This window comes from Hyperolius riggenbachi, chromosome 2, assembly GCF_040937935.1.
Source record: "Hyperolius riggenbachi isolate aHypRig1 chromosome 2, aHypRig1.pri, whole genome shotgun sequence".
NCBI classification, from domain to species: domain Eukaryota; kingdom Metazoa; phylum Chordata; class Amphibia; order Anura; family Hyperoliidae; genus Hyperolius; species Hyperolius riggenbachi.
Genome location: NC_090647.1, coordinates 215,340,892 through 215,362,876, shown reverse-complemented (window position 1 = coordinate 215,362,876; position 21,985 = coordinate 215,340,892). Strand labels below are relative to the sequence as shown.

General features: G+C 47.5%; 1 protein-coding gene across 3 annotated transcripts in view; it reads left to right on the top strand.

Annotated features, from left to right (window-relative positions):
- Window positions 1–21,985, top strand: part of LOC137546101 (uncharacterized) — a 34,390-nt gene that overhangs the window by 365 nt on the left and 12,040 nt on the right. Inside the window, exons 1-3 of one of the 3 annotated variants that reach the window (XM_068268112.1) lie at window positions 54–91; window positions 20,416–20,534; window positions 21,193–21,253. In XM_068268112.1, the coding sequence (XP_068124213.1) occupies window positions 79–91; window positions 20,416–20,534; window positions 21,193–21,253 (193 nt within the window). In that variant the 5' untranslated portion in view covers window positions 54–78. Of the gene's footprint in view, window positions 1–53; window positions 92–17,959; window positions 18,106–20,415; window positions 20,535–21,192; window positions 21,254–21,985 lie in introns of those variants that run through there. The other 2 variants (XM_068268111.1, XM_068268114.1) reach the window with 2 other exon arrangements.

The following is a 21,985-nucleotide window of genomic DNA, read 5'->3' as shown; positions in this document are numbered from 1 at the left end:
CAAGATAACTCCCCGTTACTGTCTCCCTCACACAGGACCTCTCAACTCTGGCATGACAGCGATCCCGAGAGCTGAGCTATGCAATGCACAAGTCTGAGCTTTGTGACGCTACATGTGTTCATGGACGACGAAATTAACCAATCCAGCATTTATTTATTCATTACCGAAAATGTTACTCAAGAGTTGCAGTTTACAAAAAAAGTTGTGTTATACTTACCTGGGGCTTCTTCCAGCCCCCTCGATCTATGAGTGTCCTACGGTCTCCGAGTCCCCTTAGTTTTAGCTCTGCTTTCTCAGAAAGATCCACGACTAGAGTTCTAGTCTGCTTCTAGCAACTGTCCATGCATCAGTGTTGCCAACTCATCCCTTTAATTACTGACACATCTAAGTTATATGAGTTGGCAACACTGCCATGCATGCATGATCCTGTGTGTGTACCTCCTTGATCCCACTCCTATTGCTAGGAGCAATCTGCTGCACATGTGCAGTTCACAAAGACTTATGGAGCCCATACATGGTACAATTTTTTTCATCCAGTCTTACCATTTCTATGTAATATAAGGGAACTGCCTAAATTATCCTTTCGGTATATTCACTTAATTTACCCTTATACTACATAGAAATGGTAAGATTGGATGAAAAAAATTGTACCACGTATGCCTGGGCATCCTGTGCACTGCAAATCCGATTTGCAATTACGATTTTCACTGGATTCTATCAAAACAAGTAGAAAAATGCAGCATGCAGTACCGATTAAAAATTGGAATCGCATGTAAAATTGCGTCCGAATCGCATGTAGTGTGCAAAAGCCCTCAAACTGATCATGCACCTCCATTACTGTGAACCCATGCTATGCATCTCAGTGAACCTAACTTGCCTAATTTCCATGCTCCCCTCCAGTGACTGACTAAGCATTACCTGGTACTCATACTGTGCTGTGTGATCTGGTCTTTCTTGTATTCAAGTATTGTCATTTTGCTGTTGTCACCCCTAAATATTGTCTGTAACCTAAACTAATGTTCAGCGCTGCGTAATATGTTGGCGCTTTATAAATACAATAAATAAATAAACTGTGCATGGGCAGAACGCTCCCAGCTAAGGAAGAGCGATCAAGGAGGCACATGGATGGGATTGCGCAAGCGCCGTCCTGCCTATAATGCCAAGTGAAACTTTTGCGTCGGACGGCATGGGCGGGCGCTGGAGCAGCATTTCGCCTCCCTCCCTCCCTGCGGCCGCCAATCGTCTTAGCTTCTCGGCAGACACTTCCTCTGTAACAGTCCTTGGCCACTTGCATGCTGCTGCTGCTACGCAGACCTCAGATCAGAACGACCCGCTGTACCATTGTGAGTGACAGGACAGTGGCTCGCCTATCAGCACATATACAGCAAGTAAGTACTTACTTCCTGTATATACTTCCTGTATATGCGCTGCTACGGGAGTCACTCTCCTGTCACAGCGGTGCAGCGGTTTGCTCTGATCTGAGGTCTGTGTATGGGCATGCAAGGGACTGGGGATTGTTATAGAGGAAGAGAAGGCAAGACGATCAGCAGCCGCTGGGAGGTATGGGGGGACTACCTATATGGCTACCTGTACTAGGGCAACTATACTGGCTACCGATACGGGGCTTGGGGACAACTAAACTGGCTACCTATACTGGGCCTGGGGGCAACTATGGGCTTTGGGACAACGATACCAGCTACCTATACTAGGCCCGTTGGAAACTATACTGGCTACCTATACTGGGTCTGGGGGCAACTATACTGGCTACCTACACTGGTGTAAAAAAGTAGTAGATCTGGCATTAGCTGTAACTTAGTATGGCCCTTTAAATTGTGTGCCCACGGTTCTGCTCCCTCTGCTGGGTGGTGCCAGAGATCTAGTGTTTAAATACAAGGGGACAAGGGTGCGCTCCAATGGTGCGTTAACTCTTTATTCAAAAACAACACGCATAAAAAATTGCACTGACAATGTATGTGCGAGGAATGCACATGTAGAAGGCCGCCAGCGAGTCCCTTCCGCCTTCTGAGCCTGGCCAGGGCTTGCAGGGTCCGTGCGTGATGTTTAGCAGGTACAGTTGAGGACGACCGCCGGGTCCTACTCGTCGCGGCAAGCCGTCTGACGTCACAACGCGTTTTGGCGCTTAGCCACACCTTCTTCGGGTGACGCGACGGCTAGACGGTGTGAGCATGTGGCTGGCTTCTGCTGCTGGCCCTGCTGGAAGAGGCAGAGGGGAGACAAGCAGCTGTGAGGCTCACAGCTGAAAACCACTGCGCCTGCGTTGCCGTGTCCTCGCTCCCGCTGATGTCACCAGGAGCGTACTCCCCAGGCACAGACCATACTAGGCCTGCGCAGTACGCTCCTGGTGACATCGGCGGGAGCGAGGACAGGCAACACAGGCACAGTGGTTTTCAGACTTTAAAGTCTGAAATTCCAGAAGTGAACCGGAGGCGGGCCGGAGCATCAGTGAGTGACTGCGCGGGCACAGGATGTCTGTGGGGTACCATTAGAAGCCCCGGGTAAGTTCAACTCATTTTCCCCCGACCCCCTACAGTATCCCTTTAACTTTTTTTTCCCAGGCTCAAATTTTCTTGCACAATATTCATTTCACTTTTTCTCCTAGCTAGGTGATATTTTCACTAGAGTGTGTATCGTGGTGCTGGTGGAGGGAGGGGTTTCGATATTCCTCATTCTTAACTCAAAAAGTTGGGAAGGAGGTATGGAAAAAGAGCATAGTTATGCATCAGTCAATATTCTTTAAGGTGATATAGAGGGTGGCCACTAGATCTATTCTTGGTATACATTCACTGGCCACCTTATTAGATACAGTGGAGGAAATAATTATTTGACCCCTCACTGATTTTGTAAGTTTGTCCAATGACAAAGAAATGAAAAGTCTCAGAACAGTATCATTTCAATGGTAGGTTTATTTTAACAGTGGCAGATAGCACATCAAAAGGAAAATCGAAAAAATAACCTTAAATAAAAGATAGCAACTGATTTGCATTTCATTGCGTGAAATAAGTTTTTGAACCCCTACCAACCATTAAGAGTTCTGGCTCCCACAGAGTGGTTAGACACTTCTACTCAATTAGTCACCCTCATTAAGGACACCTGTCTTAACTAGTCACCTGTATAAAAGACACCTGTCCACAGAATCAATCAATCAAGAAGACTCAAAACTCTCCAACATGGGAAAGACCAAAGAGCTGTCCAAGGATGTCAGAGACAAAATTGTAGACCTGCACAAGGCTGGAATGGACTACAAAACCATTAGCAAGAAGCTGGGAGAGAAGGTGACAACTGTTGGTGCGATTGTTCGAAAATGGAAGGAGCACAAAATGACCATCAATCGACCTCACTCTGGGGCTCCACGCAAGATCTCACCTCGTGGGGTGTCAATGGTTCTGAGAAAGGTGAAAAAGCATCCTAGAACTACACGGGAGGAGTTAGTGAATGACCTCAAATTAGCAGGGACCACAGTCACCAAGAAAACCATTGGAAACACATTACACCGCAATGGATTAAAATCCTGCAGGGCTCGCAAGGTCCCCCTGCTCAAGAAGGCACATGTGCAGGCCCGTCTGAAGTTTGCCAATGAACACCTGAATGATTCTGTGAGTGACTGGGAGAAGGTGCTGTGGTCTGATGAGACCAAAATAGAGCTCTTTGGCATTAACTCAACTCGCTGTGTTTGGAGGAAAAAAAATGCTGCCTATGACCCCCAAAACACCGTCCCCACCGTCAAGCATGGGGGTGGAAACATTTTGCTTTGGGGGTGTTTTTCTGCTAAGGGCACAGGACAACTTAATCGCATTAACGGGAAAATGGACGGAGCCATGTATCGTGAAATCCTGAACGACAACCTCCTTCCCTCTGCCAGGAAACTGAAAATGGGTCGTGGATGGGTGTTCCAGCACGACAATGATCCAAAACATACAGCAAAGGCAACAAAGGAGTGGCTCAAGAAGAAGCACATTAAGGTCATGGAGTGGCAAAGTCAGTCTCCGGACCTTAATCCAATAGAAAACCTATGGAGGGAGCTCAAGATCAGAGTTGCACAGAGACAGCCTCGAAACCTTAGGGATTTAGAGATGATCTGCAAAGAGGAGTGGACCAACATTCCCCCTAAAATGTGTGCAAACTTGGTCATCAATTACAAGAAACGTTTGACCTCTGTGCTTGCAAACAAGGGTTTTTCCACTATGTATTAAGTCTTTTATTGTTAGAGGGTTCAAAAACTTATTTCACTCAATGAAATGCAAATCAGTTACTATCGTTTATTTAAGGTTATTTTTTCGATTTTCCTTGTGATGTGCTATCTGCCACTGTTAAAATAAACCTACCATTGAAATGATACTGTTCTGAGACTTTTCATTTCTTTGTCATTGGACAAACTTACAAAATCAGTGAGGGGTCAAATAATTATTTCCTCCACTGTATATCTTGCTAGTACTGGGTTAGAACCCCTTTTTGCCTTCAGAACTGCCTTAAAGAGAAACCAAACCCAAGAATTTAACTTCATCCCAATCAGTAGCGGATACCCCCTTTCCCATGAGAAATCTTTTCCTTTTCACAAACAGATCATCGGGGGGCTCTGTATGGCTGATATTGTGGTGAAACCCCTCCCAGGGTTGCCAACTCATCCCTTTAAATACTGACACATCTAAGTTACACAGGTTCTGGGGCTTCTCACACATAATCAGTGCCTAAACTGCATCTAACTAGCCACAAGACATGTATAATTCATAAGTGTCCGTATTTAAAGGGATGAGGTGGCAACACTGACCCCTCCCACAGTGTGATGTCAGGAACATGGTCCTGGCAGTTTCCTGTCTGCGAACCTCATTGCATTGTGGGAAATAGCTGTTTACAGCTGTTTCCAACTTCCAAAAAATGTCAGAATATAAATCAGGGAGAGGAAAGATTTTACAATGGGCAAACACTGACTAAATCATTTATACATAATTATTGTAAAAATGAAGCACTTTTTTATTACATTATTTTCACCGGCGTTCCTCCTTAATTCCTCATGTCATAGATTTAACAAGGTGTTGTAAAATTGCTCAGTGATTAAGGAAAACTATAGGTTAACTATGTAGAGGAGTACCTGTCAAAACTAGCAAACATAAATCATTGAAATATATGCAAGGTGGCCCTCCTGTGTACACATGGCACTGCCACACCTCATCCATTCAACAGCATACACACACAGGTAAAGGATCAGTACTGATGATGCAGATGCATTCCTAGCAAGATAGCAGCAAAAAGCAGTAGATAAGGTAGATTGCTCTGAGATTGTGCTCCATATTGATATAATAACATCATGTTCAGTCATGCTCGAATGTACCCAAATTCGATTCGAGTACATTCGAATTCGGGTCCGTGTCAAATTCGGATTCGGCTGTGATCACGACTATAGAATTCGATTCGAATTTGAGTCATGATCGGTAATTGAATTCGGATGGCCTTAAAGCAAACATTTTTTTTAACCACCCTGGTGGTATTGACGAGCTCAGCTCGTCCAGGAAAAACTTGCTGAAAGCGGTATTGACGAGCTGAGCTCGTCAATACTGCCAGGGAGATTTCTTGTTTCTCTGCCCCGCCGGCTGCACTTTTCCCTCATCAGAGGGATTCCCCAGGATGGCTGGATGCCTGTCGTGAAGCGATCTGTGCTACCCACAGCATACAGAACTAGCATCCAGCCACCCTGGGGAATCCTTGTGCAGCCAACGGGGCAGAGAATGTGCTCAGCAGCGTGCGGGATTCCCCTTCTGTGCTGCGGGTGGCTGGTGCGGGGATCCCCTCTGTGAGGGATGTCCCCTGCTGTGCTGGCTGGTAGTGGCCGGCGGGGATCCTCTCTGTGGGGAGGGGGGGTGGGATCCCCATACTGTGCGTGCGGGTGACCCTGTAGTGTGTGTGTGTGTGTGTGTGGGGGGGGGGGGGGCGGGTATCCCCCCCTGTGGGGCTGGTCTTGGCCGGTCGGGGACACCCCCTTCCGTGCGGGGGGGGGGGGGGGGAGGTGGGTGTCCACTTCTATGAGAGCTGTGGGTGGCCTCTCCCTCCTCCCTCTCTGTCCCCTGTGCCCCCCCCCCTCACCCCCGATCCTGTGTCTCCCCCCCCCCCCCCCCGATCCCGTGTCTCCCCACTGTCAGTCAGAAGCCCTGCTTTACTCACCTGAGGGCTTTCTCCTGCGCTGGCCGAGATGGACACCCTCCTCCTCCATCGCCGAAGTCCCGGTCTCTGTAATTACAGTACGCGGCTTGGTGACGTCACCAAGCCACGTACAGTAATTACAGAGAACACGAGACTTCGCGATGGAGGAGGAAGTGCGCCGCTTCCGCCGCAGGAGCAAGCCCTCAGGTGAGTAGATCAGGGCTTCTGACAGGGGGGAGACACTGGATTAGGGGGGGGGGCACGGGGGATCGGAAGGGATGGGGGGAAGAGGAGGGAGAGGCCACCCACAGCCCTCATAGATGGGGACACCCACCTCCCCCCACCACAGAAGGGGGTGTCCCCGACCGACCATGACTAGCCCCCATAGAAGGTGATACCCCCCCACACACACACAGAAGGGCCACCCAGCCACCTGCACGCACAGTATGGGGATTCCCCCCCCCCCCCCCCCCACAGAGGGGATCCCCACCGGCCACTACCAGCCAGCACAGAAGGGGAGCCCCCCCACAGAAGGGACACCCGGCCAGAGTCAGGGGGCATCGGGGGCAATGGGGGGGGGGGGGGGCAGAGGCACCCGCAAACCTGGCTCCCTATACATATGACTCCCTACACCTGGCTGCACATCTGTCTCCAATACACCTGGCTGCACATCTGTCTTCTATACACCTGGCAAACATCTTGCTCCCCATATACCTGGCAAAACATCTGGCTAAACTATTCCTGGCTAATAAATCTGGCTAACTACACCTGGCTGCACATCTGGCTAACTATACCTGGCTGCACATCTGGCTAACTATACCTGGCTATACATCTGGCTAACTATACCTGGCTATACATCTGGCTAACTATACCTGGCTATACATCTGGGTCTTATACTCACCATTGGCATGCTGATCCCTCGTCACGTACCTCTGATAGCTTCCCCAGTGCCTTCTTTCATGTCCATTGGCGGATTTTGCTTCTCCCTTGGAGATCACATGTCCCCCGTCGATCGGTGTTGATGGAAACAGTGTCACACAGCATCATCAAAATCTCGCAGCAAACACTTTTTTTTTTTTAAATGTAATTCAATACAATAACCTGTATTGAATTCAATATAAAAAAAATTGCAAAAAAAAAAAAAAATTGGTTGAAAATTATGGGAAATTAATTGAACCACTTTTTGCACGGAAATCCTGGGGAAATAGAACGCCAGGGTGGTTAAGGGACATCACAATTAAATAGGTGTAATTAAAAAAAAATTGATGGAAAACTTTTTTTCTGCATTTCTTGTTCATTCTTCTTCACCGTCTTCACCTTCTTCTTTTTCTTCTCTCCATCTTTTTCTTCACCGTCTTCTTTTTCTGTTTTACCATCTTCTTTCTCATCACCATCATCTTCATCATCTTCTTCTTCACTGGCACCTGGTTCTTCTTCTTCTTCACCTGGTTCTTATTCTTCTTCCTCTTCTGGTTCATCCTCACTTGGTTTTTCATCTTCTTCTTCACCTGGTTCTTCTTCTTCTTCACCTGGTTCTTCTTCTTCTGGTTCTTCTTCTTCTTCACCTGGTTCTTCTTCTTCTGGTTCTTCTTCTTCTTCACCTGGTTCTTCTTCTTCACCTGGTTCTTCTTCTTCACCTGGCTCTTCTTCTTCTTCACCTCGTTCTTCTTCTTCTTCACCTGGTTCTTCTTCTTCTTCACCTGGTTCTTCGTCTTCTTTTTCTTCACCTGATTCTTCTTCTTCTTTTTCTTCACCTGGTTCTTCTTCTTCTTTTTCTTCACCTGGTTCTTCTTTTTCTTCACCTGGTTCTTCTTCTTCTTCACCTGGTTCTTCTTCTTCTTATTCTTCACCTGGTTCTTCTTCTTCCCCTGGTTCTTCTAACCTCTTTGCCTAGTTATTCTTCTTCTTCACCTGGTTATTCTTCTTCTTCTTCACCACGATCTTTTTTTTTTTTTTGGTGTGTTCATATTCTTCCTCTTGTACCCAACTTAATTTTTTTTCCCTTACAGAACTCAACTGCTGTAAATTTTTTTCTTCAACAGCATAGCTAAATTTATAGCGTAATAGCTAGTGGCGCATGACAGCAGCGCATAATTCTGTGGACCCTGGCAGTGGGAACACAGACAGCAGGAGGTTAAATACAAGAGGAGGAGGAGGAGGAGGAGGAGTGACGTGTGGCAGCAGGCAATGTAACGGGCCATGGCACCTAGCGGTGGTACCACGGCTGTAAATAAACACCAACAGCCGGAGGTTCCGGACAGCAGTCGTAAAGCCCACATTGTGTCCAATACACAACTGGGACAGCACAGTTTTCAACCCAGACACCTCAGAATTATTATTATTATTTTTTTACCACAAAATGTAGCTATTGTAGTGGCGTAATAGCAAGTGGCGCATGGCAGCAGCACATAATTCTGTGGACCCTGGCGGTGGGAACACAGACAGCAGGAGGTTAAATACAGCAGGAGGAGGAGGAGTGACGTTTGGCAGCAGGCAATGTAACGGGCCATGGCACCTAGAGGTGGTACCACAGCACCTACAGAAAAAAACCAGGCCACATTAGCAGGGGCCTGAAGATTGATGTTGTGAAAAAATAATTCCCAGGCACCTCAGGTCCTCCTCTCGCCGACATCAGGCGCCTGGAATGTACCTTCAATCCAGGCTGGGTTGATCTTCAAAAATGTGAGTCTGTCCACGGACACTGGGGACAGACGAGACCCCTCCCCAGTGACCACACCACCGGCCGCACTGAAGCACCTCTCGGACAGCATGCTGGAAGGGGGGCAAGACAGGACTTCCAGGGCGTACTGCGCCAGCTCACTCCAGATCTGCAAGCGCTCGACCCAGTACTCCAAGGGGTCCACAGGCTCCTCCCCGGTGTCAAGCCCACTGAAGGACCCCATGCAGTCGGCCACCATCCGGGTCAGGCGCTGGCTGTGACTTTGAGAGGAGGATGCTGCTGCATGTACTTCCTCTCTCGGCTGCTCTACCATCATGTAGAATGCCTTTGTCAAGGACAGCAGGTCTCCTGGGCGCCTGATGCTGCTGCAGGCACCGGCTGCTGTGCTGGCTGGACAGGTACAGAGGGAGTGGAATGCTGGGGGAAGGCTTCCTCCAATGGCTGAACAAGGATCTGCTGCAACTCCCTTGTTCACTGCTCAGGGTCTCCAGCAGACAGGAACTGACCCACCTTCCCCTTCAGCCGTGGGTCCAGGATCATGCTGATGCAGGCGTCCTCCCGAACTTGCATCTGCTTCACCCTGGGGTCTGTGTGCAGGCACCACAGCATATCACTGTCCTCCTCCTCTGGCCCCTGAGCCTCTTCCTCCTCTCTCCACCCTCGCACCACTGCAGCAGCGCTCCGCTGTTCCCCCTCAACAGCAAAGTCCAGGACCTCCAACTCCTCCTCCTCCAACAACTCAAAATCCTGTGCAGAAGTGGACTGCGCAGGTGGCTGCTGTTCCAGCTGGATCAGGGCCTCCTATCCCACATCCAGCAGATCACCTAGGGCCCTGTCCAGCAGACAAACAATGGGCACCCACTGGCAGAAGGATGCTCGTTCCTCACTGACCAGGTTGGTTCCCTGCAGGAAGGGAGCCAACACCAAGCAGGCCTGCTGCATCTGCCCCCACTGTGCGTTGGAGAGGAGCTGGAGTTTGGTGGTGCCGGCGAGAGTGCCCTCAACGATGTGGCGGTTGACAGCGCTCCTCTGCTCAACCAGCCGCTCCAACATTGCCAGGTTGGAATTCCAGCGAGTTGGCACATCGATGACAAGGTGGTGTCGTGGCAGGCCCTCGTGCTGCTGCATGTTGGCCAGGTTTGCTGCGGCAGCAGCTGAGGGGTGGAAACTGCGCACAATTTTCCGAGCCGCTTCCAACAGATTGTCCATCCCCTGGTAGGTGCGCAGGAACTTCTGCACCACCAGGTTCAGGACGTGGGCCAAGCAAGGGGACATGGGTCAAGTGTCCCCTGTTGATGGCAGCCAGCAGGTTGGCCGCATTGTCGGACACCACCAATCCGACTCTGAGGCCTCTGGGGGTCAACCACATCTTCTCCTGCTCCCTCAGGTAGCGGAGTACGTTGGCTGCCGTGAGACTGTTCTCCCCCAGGCTTCTCATCTCCAGCAGCGCTTGGCAATGGCGGGCCTTCACGCTGCTGTTGAGGCGGGATCGCTTGGCGGTGGGAGCTGCTGCTTCACGCTGACCTCGCGTTGTGGCACCACATAGTGAACAACTGGTGCCGCTGATGCGACCGAGGATGGACCTGCTGCTTCCTCGCTGGCGCATTCCACCAGGCTGACCCAGTGGGCCTTGAAGGACAGGTAGCAGTCTGTCCCAAAATGGCTGCTCCATGAATCCATGGTGACGTGGATCCGCTCACTCACGGCGTGATCGAGCGAGCGGCCCACGTTCGCCATAGCAAAGCGGTGCAGTGCTGGGATCGCCGTGCGGGAGAAGTAGTGGCGGCTTGGGATTCGCCACTCCAGGATCCCGTACTGTAAAAGCGTTCTCATGTCACTCCCCTCCTGCACAAAGGAGTATGGCAGGAGCTGGGAGCACATGGCCCGGGCAAGCAACCCGTTCAGCACCCGAATGCGCCTGTTTATGGGAGGCAGAACCTTGGCCACACCGGGAAAGGACTCGCTTAGCAGGGTCTGGCGGTGTTTGCCTGCACAGGAGGATGAGAAGGCGACTGTGGAGGGAGCAGATGAGGCCACTGAGGACTGGCTGCCTGGGGGGGAGCAGTGAGTTCCTGTGCTCCTGCTGCTGATGCTGGATGAGCAGGAGGGCGGGATGCTGCTGCTGAAGTCTGTGCAGTGGCTGTCTGGCTCTGACCACTGCCTGCGCCACTGTCCTTCAGCTTCAGAAACTCACTGTAGTCCTGAAAATGTTTGGTCTCCAAGTGGGTCTGCAGGCACTCAACTGTGGCAAATGGCATGGATCTTGTCGTCAATGCACACAGTGAAGTACCGCCAGACTGGGGATTTCAACTTGCCCTTCAAGCTTGAGGGCTGGGGAGGTTTTTTGCCTTTGGAGGGCTGTGTTTTTTTCCCTTTGCTTGGAGGAGCTTTGGTGCGGGTGGTTGTAGCGGCTGAAGCAGCAGGCGGTGGCTCCTGCCTTCCACGCCCTGTGCTGGCCGCCATGCTGCTGCCGCGCCTCTGTGCCAGAGACACCTCCTCCTCCGATGACGAGCTGCCTTCACCCAACTGTGGTGGTGGCACATAAGGACGGTCCCCCACCTCATCATCATCATCATCATCCCCAAACATCTCCTCTGAGCCCTCAACCAACTCCTCTGCCCCCACATCCCCTACATCAGGCCCCTCTTCCTCCTCATGAAATTTTGGTTGTTGTGCGCCAACAACAAACTCCTCCACCTCATACTCCTCCTTGCATGCCCCCATCATCTCCTCCTAAAACTGTTCCACAACATCCCTCAAAACGCCCGCGGTCCCTGGGGTGAAGAGCGAGCTCAGTGAGGGCAGGCTGGTCGCTGGGGTCGACGTGACCTCAAGCGGTGGTGGAGGCCTGCTGTGGACCGGAGGCCTGGTGGTGGCACTGGTCTTGCTGGTGCTGGAGGTCTGGCTGGAAATGGCCTGCGCCTGACTCTCCGCAATGGGCCGGGGCGATGACCTGTCTCAAAGATGGGCGCAACGCGCTGCTGCGCCTCTGCTCCCTCCTCCACAACTCTGCGGTCAGTGGCTGGCGGCTGACCAGTCACAGACCTGCTGGTGCTGCCAGTGGCTGCAGCAATGGCGCTGCCTCTCCTGGTGGTGCCTCGCCCTCATTGTGCAATAATATACAAACACAATAAGAAAAACAAAAAAGTATATATATAAAGGGCGGGAAAGGATGTAAACTTTAATAAAGAGTCTGGGTTGGTGGTGACTGGTGGTGAGTGACCAAAAAAAAGTTTGTTTTTTTTTGTTTTTTTAATAGTAGTAGTACTAACAGTAGTGTAGTGTACAGTAGTCGATAACTAACTCGTGTGACAGTCAGACAGTGACAATAAAAGTCTGTCACACATGGACGCAATCAATAGGGTCAGGCAGATGACAGTCACCGATCACAACAAATGCTGGCCTGGCCTGTGAAGTAACTATTATACAGTAGTGAAGCCTGCGGCACTAAATAAACTCATAGACTAGCTGTAACAAAAGTTCCACGACGCCGGACGGATTGCGGAAATATGGTCACATCCGTTCCGGCAGGCAGACTTTCCAATGCGGAATGCGGAAATTTGTCCGCATCCGCCGCGCAAGATTCTCCGGGCGCACCGCGCCAAACTCACCGGCGTGCTGCTCATCAGGGCTCTGCCATCTTGCCTCTAGGGAGTGCGCGCGCGCGCCAGGCACGCCTTTATACCTCTAGAAAGCGTGTCAGCTGACCTGGAGGTCAGCTGACGTTTTTTGCCTGCCCTGATTGGTTGCTGCTTGGGGTGGAGACTTCTCTTCCAGGCAGTATTTAAGGAAGTGCTTTTCAGTCACACTTTGTCTGTGTTTGCGATACCCTGTGTCAGCACTCAGACCTAGTCAGTTCCCGTGTGATAATCCGGCAGGATCCCGGCACTTGTCACACTTAGCCAGTCTTGTATTTGATATTGCGTTATATACTGGTTTATCGCCAGTATATACGCATATTAAACCGTATTGATTTATTGTGTATGACTCTGTGCCTGTCATTCTTCTGTTTTCTGATTCTGTACTTTGCCAGCCCGAACCGTTATCGACTATTGGCTTGGTTTCTGACTATTCTCTTGTCTCATGTTTCTGTACTGTTGCCGCCTGAACTGTTGCCGAACCTCTATTTGTCTGACCTTTCTCCCTTCAGTGGAACGTCTCCCACTGTAGGGTTACTATCTGAGGCTTGCCTCTCTGAGACGCCCGCCCTAGCACACCGTTACTGCCAGAGGCCGAGACTCCCCCACTGCTTCCCTTGGAGGATCTCACACACGGGGTTCCCATTCAGAGGTAACCACACCTCTGAGGAATTACCGTGTGGTGGACATTTCCACAAACTTGTGAATTTATACTGCATTGTATCTTGCTGCATTTGTTCGTGTGTCTACTACCTTTTTGATCAGCCCGCATTATTAGCAATTCCGCAGATTGCTATATAATCAGGTCAATCCTTGTATTAGTGGTGATTCTGCGGATCACCAATAATCAAGGCTCTGGGTGTGACACTGATCTTGACAGATCGTTACACTAGCAGTACAAATTAAGTAAACTAGTACTTAGGTAACAACTAACTATAACTCCTAGTAGTAGTGTAGTAGTCGATAACTAACTCGTGTGACAGTCAGACAGTGACAATAAAAGTCTGTCACACACGGACGCAATCACTAGGGTCGGGCAGATGACAGTCACAGATCACAACAGATGCTGGCCTGGCCTAGTGGCCACTGGCCTGTGAAGTAACTATTACACAGTAGTAATGAAGCCTGCGGCACTAAATAAACTCACAGACTATAGCAGTACAAATTAAGTAAACTAGTACGTAGGTAACAACTAACTATAACCCCTAGTAGTAGTCCATAACTAACTTGTGTGACAGACAGTGAGTGACAATAAAAGTCTGTCACACGCATGCAATCAATAGGGTCGGGCAGATGACAGTCACAGATCACAACAGATGCTGGCCTGTGAAGTAACTATTACACAGTAGTAGTGAAGCCTGCAGCACTAAATTAACTCACAGACTATAGCAGTACAAATTAAGTAAACTAGTACGAAGGTAACAACTAACTATAACCCCTAGTAGTAGTGTAGTAGTCGATAACTAACTCGTGACAGACAGTGAGTGACAATAAAAGTCGGTCACACACGGACGTAATCAATAGGGTTGGGCAGATGACACGCAGCCAGTCACAGATCACAACAGATGCTGGCCTGTACAGTAACTAACACAGTACTGAAGCTAATAAACTCACAGATTAACAGTACAAATTAACTAAACTAGTACTAGTACACAACTAACTATAATCCCTAACCTACCTAAGCTAGTAGGCTAAGGCTACCTAGGCTAGCACAGTATACAGTATTTACACTACACTAGCTGACTGAACTATAACAATCAAATCACTAGCTATCTATAAATGAGTACAATAAAGGTGTTAAGAATGTGTTCAGGAGGTAAAACGCTGGGTAAAACAGTTTAAAAGCACTTGCTAAGACACACAGCAGCACTGGAGATGCTCTCAGTACCGCAGAGTCACAAGCAAGGACGCGCTCCCTAAGATGGCCTCCGCCTTATATAGAGGAGGGGAGGGCCAGGCTCCCCTCCTCAGATTGGTTGCTAGGGCCTCGGCTGGGGGCCTTTTGATTGGCCCAATGACGTCATCCCCTGGATACCGAAGCCGAATTTGTGATCACGCGATAACACCCGTGATCACGGCCGAATTCGAGAGTGACTATTCGGGTACATTCGAATTCGGGAGCAGTATCGCTCTTCGAATTCGAGTTCTGCAACCATGAAAATCTACCCGTGAAATTCGAATTCGCGATCTCTGGTGAGCAACCCTGATCATGTTGTTGCTGCAGATTTGACGGCTGCACATTAGTAATGCAAATCTCTTATTCCGACAGATCCCAAAGGTGCGTTATTCGACTGAGATCTGGTGACTGTGGAGGCCCCTGGAGTACAATCTTCATGTTCAAGAAACCAATTTGAGATAATAACCCATATACAATTAACTTTTTCTTTCAAGTTATCTCCTAGCAGATTATTTTCACCTCCCCTTTAAAATAACGTTTCAGCATGTTACAATTGAAAAAGTACCCAAAAGTTTTAGAAAAAGTACTATCAAAATTATTTTCAATATTTTCTTGGTTGCTGAGGTTTTAAAATGCATTTTATCACAAGATGGCTAGGAGAAAAGTCAGGATAAAAAGTGAATTACATATGGGCCAAAGTGTGCTTTGTGACATGGTATATCATAGTGCTGTAAGTTGCCATCAGAAAACCGGTACACAGTGTTCATAAAAAGGTGGATATGGTCAGCAACAATTCACAGGTAGGCTGTGACATGCATCAAGGAGTTGGGGCCTTTTTACACTGGCTGCAATCTGCTTCCAAATTGCATCCGTCTTGCCGATCACTAGAGCACCACATTTTACATGGAAATCGAAGTGCTCATTTCCCACTAGTGTGCGCATAACTTTTTCCCTGCACGCAGTCGCCAGCGCACATTATTCTCGCTGCGATCGGGCTCCATTCCTGACAAGTAAATAGCGCAATCGCGGCTAATGAAATTGCTGGGGGCTATTATTACACCCCTGCAAATCAGACTGCACACCACAGGCTGTCAAGCAATCAGCTGTATAGGAGCTAGGAGACACACAACATGTCTTGGGCGGAGCCCTTCCTCAGCCTGCTCACCGCCTACTCACCCACAGATTGAAAGTGATTGCTTAAAGGGAACCTGAAGTGAGTAAAAATATTTAAAATAAACACATAACATAGCTGCAAATGAAGATTACATACTAACCTCACCATCAGTTCCTCTCAGAAGCTCACCATTTTCTTCTTACAGTGATCCCTTCCAGTTCTGACAAGATTTTGTCAGAACTGAAATATACCAGTTGCTGTCCGTTATATATATCAGCAGCTGTCAGTTACAACTGAATGTGCAAGGTAATGTCCATGTTTCCCTATGGCTCAAGTGGGTGATATTAGTTTAACAGCGTGCTGACCAGGAAGCTGTTATGGAGTAATGACCATTTTTAAAATGGAGGATGGAGAATTCCATTGATCACAATGGACAAATGGGACGCAGGAGAGGAGAAAGAGATTGAGGAGTAGACTACATGGGAGGTAAGTCTGACCTGTGTATGATTATTTTTACTTTTTATTTTCAGTTCAGGTTTTCTTTAACCTTCCTGGCGGTAAGGCACCGCTCAGGCCCCGCTGGGCCGATTTGCATAATTTATTTTTTGCTACACGCAGCTAGCACTTTGCTAGCTGCGTGTGCAATGCGATCGCCGCCGCTACCCGCCGATCCGCCGTGGCCGCCCCCCCCCCCAGCCCCCGTGCGCTGCCTGGCCACTCAGTGCCAGGCAGCGCTGTGGGGTGGATCGGAGTCCCCTTTGACGTCACGACGTGACGTCATCCCGCCCCGTCACCATGGCGACGGGGGAAGCCCTCCAGGAGATCCCGTTCTTTGAACGGGATCTCCTGATCTCCGATTGCGGAGGGCCTGGGGGGATGCCGCTGAGCAGCGGCTATCATGTAGCGAGACCTTGTCTCCCTACATGAAAAAGAATTTTTTTTTTTCCAAAAAAGGATTTGCTGCCCCTTGGCGGATTTTTAGCAAACCGCCAGGAGGGTTAAAGAGACTCTGTAACAACATGTTCATCCTTATTTCTGCTATCCGCTCTGTCTAACTGCAGCCTTACCTATTTGCACAGTGGCTGTGTTATCTCTGTTATATGATCTAATCTGCTCTCCTCTGTCGGCTCTGTCGGCTGAGGCTGGAATGTGTGGAATGTGCTGCACTGCTTGTCATTGGCAGAAGCTATACACACCCTCTCCAGGCCCCCTGCACACTCTGTATGACTCACACACTGAGCTTACTCTCTGCGTATCACTTGCTCTTTCTTTTGTTTGTAATCACTGGATAAAAATGGCAATTACAAGCCAGGTTTGCAGCAGGGAGAGGCAAACAGCACAGAGGGGCCCAGGAGAATATAATGAATAGAATGGTATGCTTTTTATTGTAAGAATTTTAGAGTACAGATTCTCTTTAAGCTTTACTATTTTAACATCACTAGGAATTTGTCACTCTAAGTAATGAAATGTTTCACTTTTAACTTCAGGATGGGCAATCATATGAAATGTTCCTGTTGCAAAATGTACATCACAGGACCGAATAAAGAAAAAATCTTAGTAACTCACTGGAAAGTGGAAACTATGAGTAATCAATCCCCTTTTTGTCCTCACAATGGGCATTGTGCAATGGTAGCACAATAATGTGGGCATAAAGTAACATGCAGTCTTCACTTTATAACATTACTTTTCAAAGCATGAAGGTTGCTGAGGTAATGTGTTTGTTAATGCGCTTTATCTAGAAAGGTACTGTAGAAAGTGTGTTTGGACAACATAGCTTGTTACAACACAGAGATGGGAAACATGTCCATACAACTGATGGAGCAGTGGGTTCACTTGCAGCTTTTCAGTATGCAGCAAAGTTTGTGTAGTGAACACTGCCTAATGCTCACAGTGGGAGTTGCATTACATTCCCTGTACAAGCAGGTATGCCATGGAACAGAAAAGTCGCACTGTATGTGTGCATTGTGTTGTATACAGTTGTTGAAAAGAATGCCGCGCTGTCACTGTTAAAGTGCGCAATGTGCGGTAATGCACTGAATGCCTGCGTTTGGATTCCACACTCTGTTAGACTGCACCGTACCGGACACACTGTGACCATTGCAAAGGGTTAACATTGCACTATGACTTTCACCATTACAATGAATCTGTTGCGTTGCACCACAATGCACCACTGCGAACGTAGCCTAAATGTATGGAAAAGCAAGATGAGGTTGTTAGAAGTCGCTGCACACTGGTTTTAAATAATCCTAAAAATTAATGTTGTGGTGAAGTGATGCAGAACTTTCTGAAGATTCTTTTCAGATCACTGAAAAAAACAGGAATAGCCTTGTATTTTCAGCTGTATCTGTGCTCCTTCCTCTCATGCATTTTTGAACAGAGCTTGTGCTGTGCACATCCCTTTCAAAGACTGACTGCCATTGGCTGAGCAGAAACCAGTTAGCATCATTCTGCTGTTTCTACATCCTCGGACACAAAATAGATGCTGCATGCTAGATGAATCCTGTCCTTCCTTTGTAGATCTTCAGAAAATCCTCCTTTTGTTTTGTGGATTATGTAAGGATGGCTGCTGTGAGTCAGTCTCAGCCTCTGCGCCAGCCCTGCCTCTACCACTCACATAGTAAAGGTAGTGTATTCGTAAAAACCTGTGTTTTCCTTTCAGTGAGTCTATGTCTGTATATAATGTGGCACAATGCACTAGAATGGGAGTGAAGATGAGACACTGTATTGGTCAGCCTGTGTGTAGTACTAGCAGCCAAACATATTGTACAGTTACCTACAGACAGCAACACAAAGTCTCCTTTTATAGCTGATTTAACTCTTTTATGAAACCGACTGAACAGTTAATGTTTTAATAATTATTGTTTGTTTCAATTTAGCTTTTATTGAAATAGTAACAATTATGGCAATGCTTCAGTTGCTTTTGATCATACTGCCATGTTTCTATATGGTTTCCTTTTATTGAAATTCGAATATTTGCATTGGCGTAACTGAAAATGTAATCATCAGTATGAGCGCCATTAGGGCAGTTGGAAGAACACGTGTTTAAAAAGCTTATGGGATAAGTTAGACACAAAGAGATGTTGTCAACAGTGTGGTTGTACTGTAAATCACCATGTATAACCCGACACCTGGATGTTTATGCCAAAATGACAGAAAATACTGTGAACTGCCAATAGGTCCCACCATAACCCTTATGTAGAGCAGTGTACACATTGGAAAGCACTATGAATGCAGAGCATGTTAAACAGAATAATAGAGCCATATTGACCTACCAGTTCTTATGTTCTCTGGGTGCCACTGCCAGTACCTGAGTCCTCTAGGTGCTACTTCCAAGCCTCATGTCTGTGAGTGGCATCGCCAGTCCTCCTATCTTCTGATAACTGTGGGTGAGTCACACAGTAGCTATCCCTGCTCAGACAAGGTGATGGCACCCTGAAGTGGATGCAATGACTATCAGCAGCACCTAGCGGAGGAATCCTATTTAATAAAATCCAAGTGTCTTTGCGTCCGTGTGTGTCCTTGTGTGTGTGTCCCTGCTGATAACGAACTTCCCATGAGCGCAGAGACACTGAGGGGGAGTGACGTGCGACTTCAAGCAGCGGACGGAGCCAACGGGCGAGCGTGTGCGCGCCATGGTTGCGTGCGTGGCGGGCGCACGCGCAGTGACATGCGGTGACAGGCCTAGAGCCCGTTTTTAAACAGGCTTAGGTCAGCTAGTCCCACATAAGATTGAAGGAGTGATGTGGCATCCATTCCAGAAGATGAAGCAAGGTCTAGGAATACGACACTGATTACATAAGGCTTAATGTGGGGCTCATGAGGCTTTCAGGAGACTAGAAAGAGGAACTTAAACAAAACGTAGCAGGGGAATAAAAAAAATAAATCAATATGGTACATTGGAATGAGAGAAGTTCAAAATAGAATATAGATCAAGAAATGGTTGATATTTGCTGTGTAATTTGTTAATGTTGTTTGATCCACCATCAGCCTGTGTGTCATCATCTTTACTGCTTGCAGACATGGAAAAAAACAGCACCAACTGCCATTATGTATAAACACACCCACTAACAATGTGATAGGCTAAAAGGTTATTTGTTTGTTTTACTTACTGTATATGCACAGAGAGAAATACTGCTTGCTTGGCAGTTGGAAACAGTCATTAATTCCCACAATGCAATGAGGTTCACAAACAGGAAACTGTCATGACCACGGCCATGACATCACGCTGTGGGAAGGGTTTCACCACAATATCAGCCATACAGACATCCCTGATGATGTATTTGAGAACAGGTAAATATTTCTTGTGGAAAAGGGGGTATCGGCTACTGATTGGGATGAAGTTCAATGCTGGGTTAATGTTCCACTTTAACTCACGTATAAGCCACATTCCATTTTTGAGAACATACTTCAGGTACAAATGTTTTTCAGCATTTAACATGTGTGTTCATAGGCGTTAAAATGTGTGTGTCAGAAGCTGGATAAAAAACATGATATGAAAATTAGTATTTCCGCCAGAAAAAAAGTGCAGCATACTGCTAGTTTTTTTAGGTTTTACTTGCGAACATAAAAAGGCATTGGATGTGCCCATGAAATATGTTCGTTGATTAACATGGGCTTTCAGTTTTAATGCACTTCCAATGCAAAAAATGGACATAGTGTAGTGTAAACAAACCCTCAGAATGCCATAGGACAGTTTATAGATAAAGTGTAGATACACCACAATTCATTCAGTACACTGGGACTGCCAGATGAAGAAAGACAGATAAAGTGCTACAGCTGTAATCATGGGGAATCTGGGGCATGTCCCTTTCCAAGTGGGAGAGCTATATTTTAAAGATGTGCCTAACTGATTTGTTAGAATTCCATTTGACTGTAATTGATGTAAGTTATTTAAGGTCGCCTGTCTTCTTGTTGTCTGTTGCATATTTTATAGTGACGGTCCATGTGAAGAAACCTCTGTGGCCAATACACATGAGCTGCAAGCAGGTGGCTCTGGAGATGTTTGCGCTGTGTTCACAGCTTGATATTCTCATTAGAGGTGAAGTACAGCAGGTAAGTCGTTGTCAGTACTTGTGAGTGAAAGCACACTGGGAAAGTATAACATAAAAAGATGACTACAGTATATATTACTTTAAAAGTAATTGCATATTGGGTCACTGCGTGCCTATCTGCCAGTCAGGCTGCACAGTGTACATTAAGCAGCCTTACCATTTCAGCAGTACTGGCTACTGTGATAAATGGTGCTTAGGTGTAGTGGGTGAATCTCCATAGCCAGATGAGAAACTTACCATAGACTTGATTACAGATGGATTCAGATGTAATGGGGCCCTCGGCAAGGTAGTAGATTTGGGGCCTCCTTTTGGTAAGCTTAAGTGGAAAGAGGTCATAGAAGGTGGCAGGTGGGCCCCTTGACACCCACTAGGCCCCAAGCACCTGCCTAGGTTGCCTGGTGGATGATCATGCTCTGCTTTATTACTAGCTATCTCCCAGCTGACAGCTGCCTATCCTGGTGCAGAGGCAAGGTGTTGCCATCACCAAGGTTCTGGGAGAAGCCATGGCAAGGGAAGGTGGGGGCGTGGCATAGACCAAGCAAGAGGGGTGGGAGTAGCATGACCAAGCTTTCAAACCAGGAATACCACCCGAACACCAGTCAGTTGAGGCTTGATTTGAAAATTTCATTAATTAAATTATATATATCTTTCCTGCCTAGCTTCAAGAACAAGTTGCAGATGACTTAAGTCTTGGAGAGTCTGACATATTTCATACTCTGGGTAAGCGAAATTATGAAATATAAATCTCAATTGTAAAATATTATTTATTAAAGGACAATTGAAGTGAGAGAGATATGGAAACTGCCATATTTATATCATATTTATTTCCTTTTAAGCAATACTAGTTGCCTAGCTATTTTGCTGATCCTCTGCCTCTAATACATTTAGCCATAAACCCTGAACAAGCATGCAGCATATCAGGTGTTTCTGACATTTTTTGTCAGATCTGACAAGATTAGCGGCATCCTTGTTTCTGGTGTTATTCAAACACTACTGCAGCCAAATAGGTCAGCAGGGTTTCCAGGCAACTGGTATTGTTTAAAAGGAAATACATATGGCAGCCTCCATATCCCTCTCGCTTCAGTTGTCCTTTAAATGTACACAATGATGATTTTGGCTGTATCTAAAAAGCAAATAGGACATATATTAAATGTTATTTGTGTGAGGATATGTGCATAAAATGGAGCTAAAATGAGATATGCGCATAATATTTTTGTCACTCCTAGCAATCCCGGAACAGAGCTGCACACTTAGTTATTCTATGGAGAGAGAGAGGGGAGAAGTCCCCCTGCAAGAGAATACAGTAGGAAACTGGAAATACTTCAGTTAGGGCAGTTACAGAATATCTGGCTGCAGAAGATGGGGACGGGGGGACGGGGGGGGGGGGGGGGGGAGGGATGGGGGTATTTGTACAGATATCAGAATATCACCCAAAATTATAGAGAATGAGTG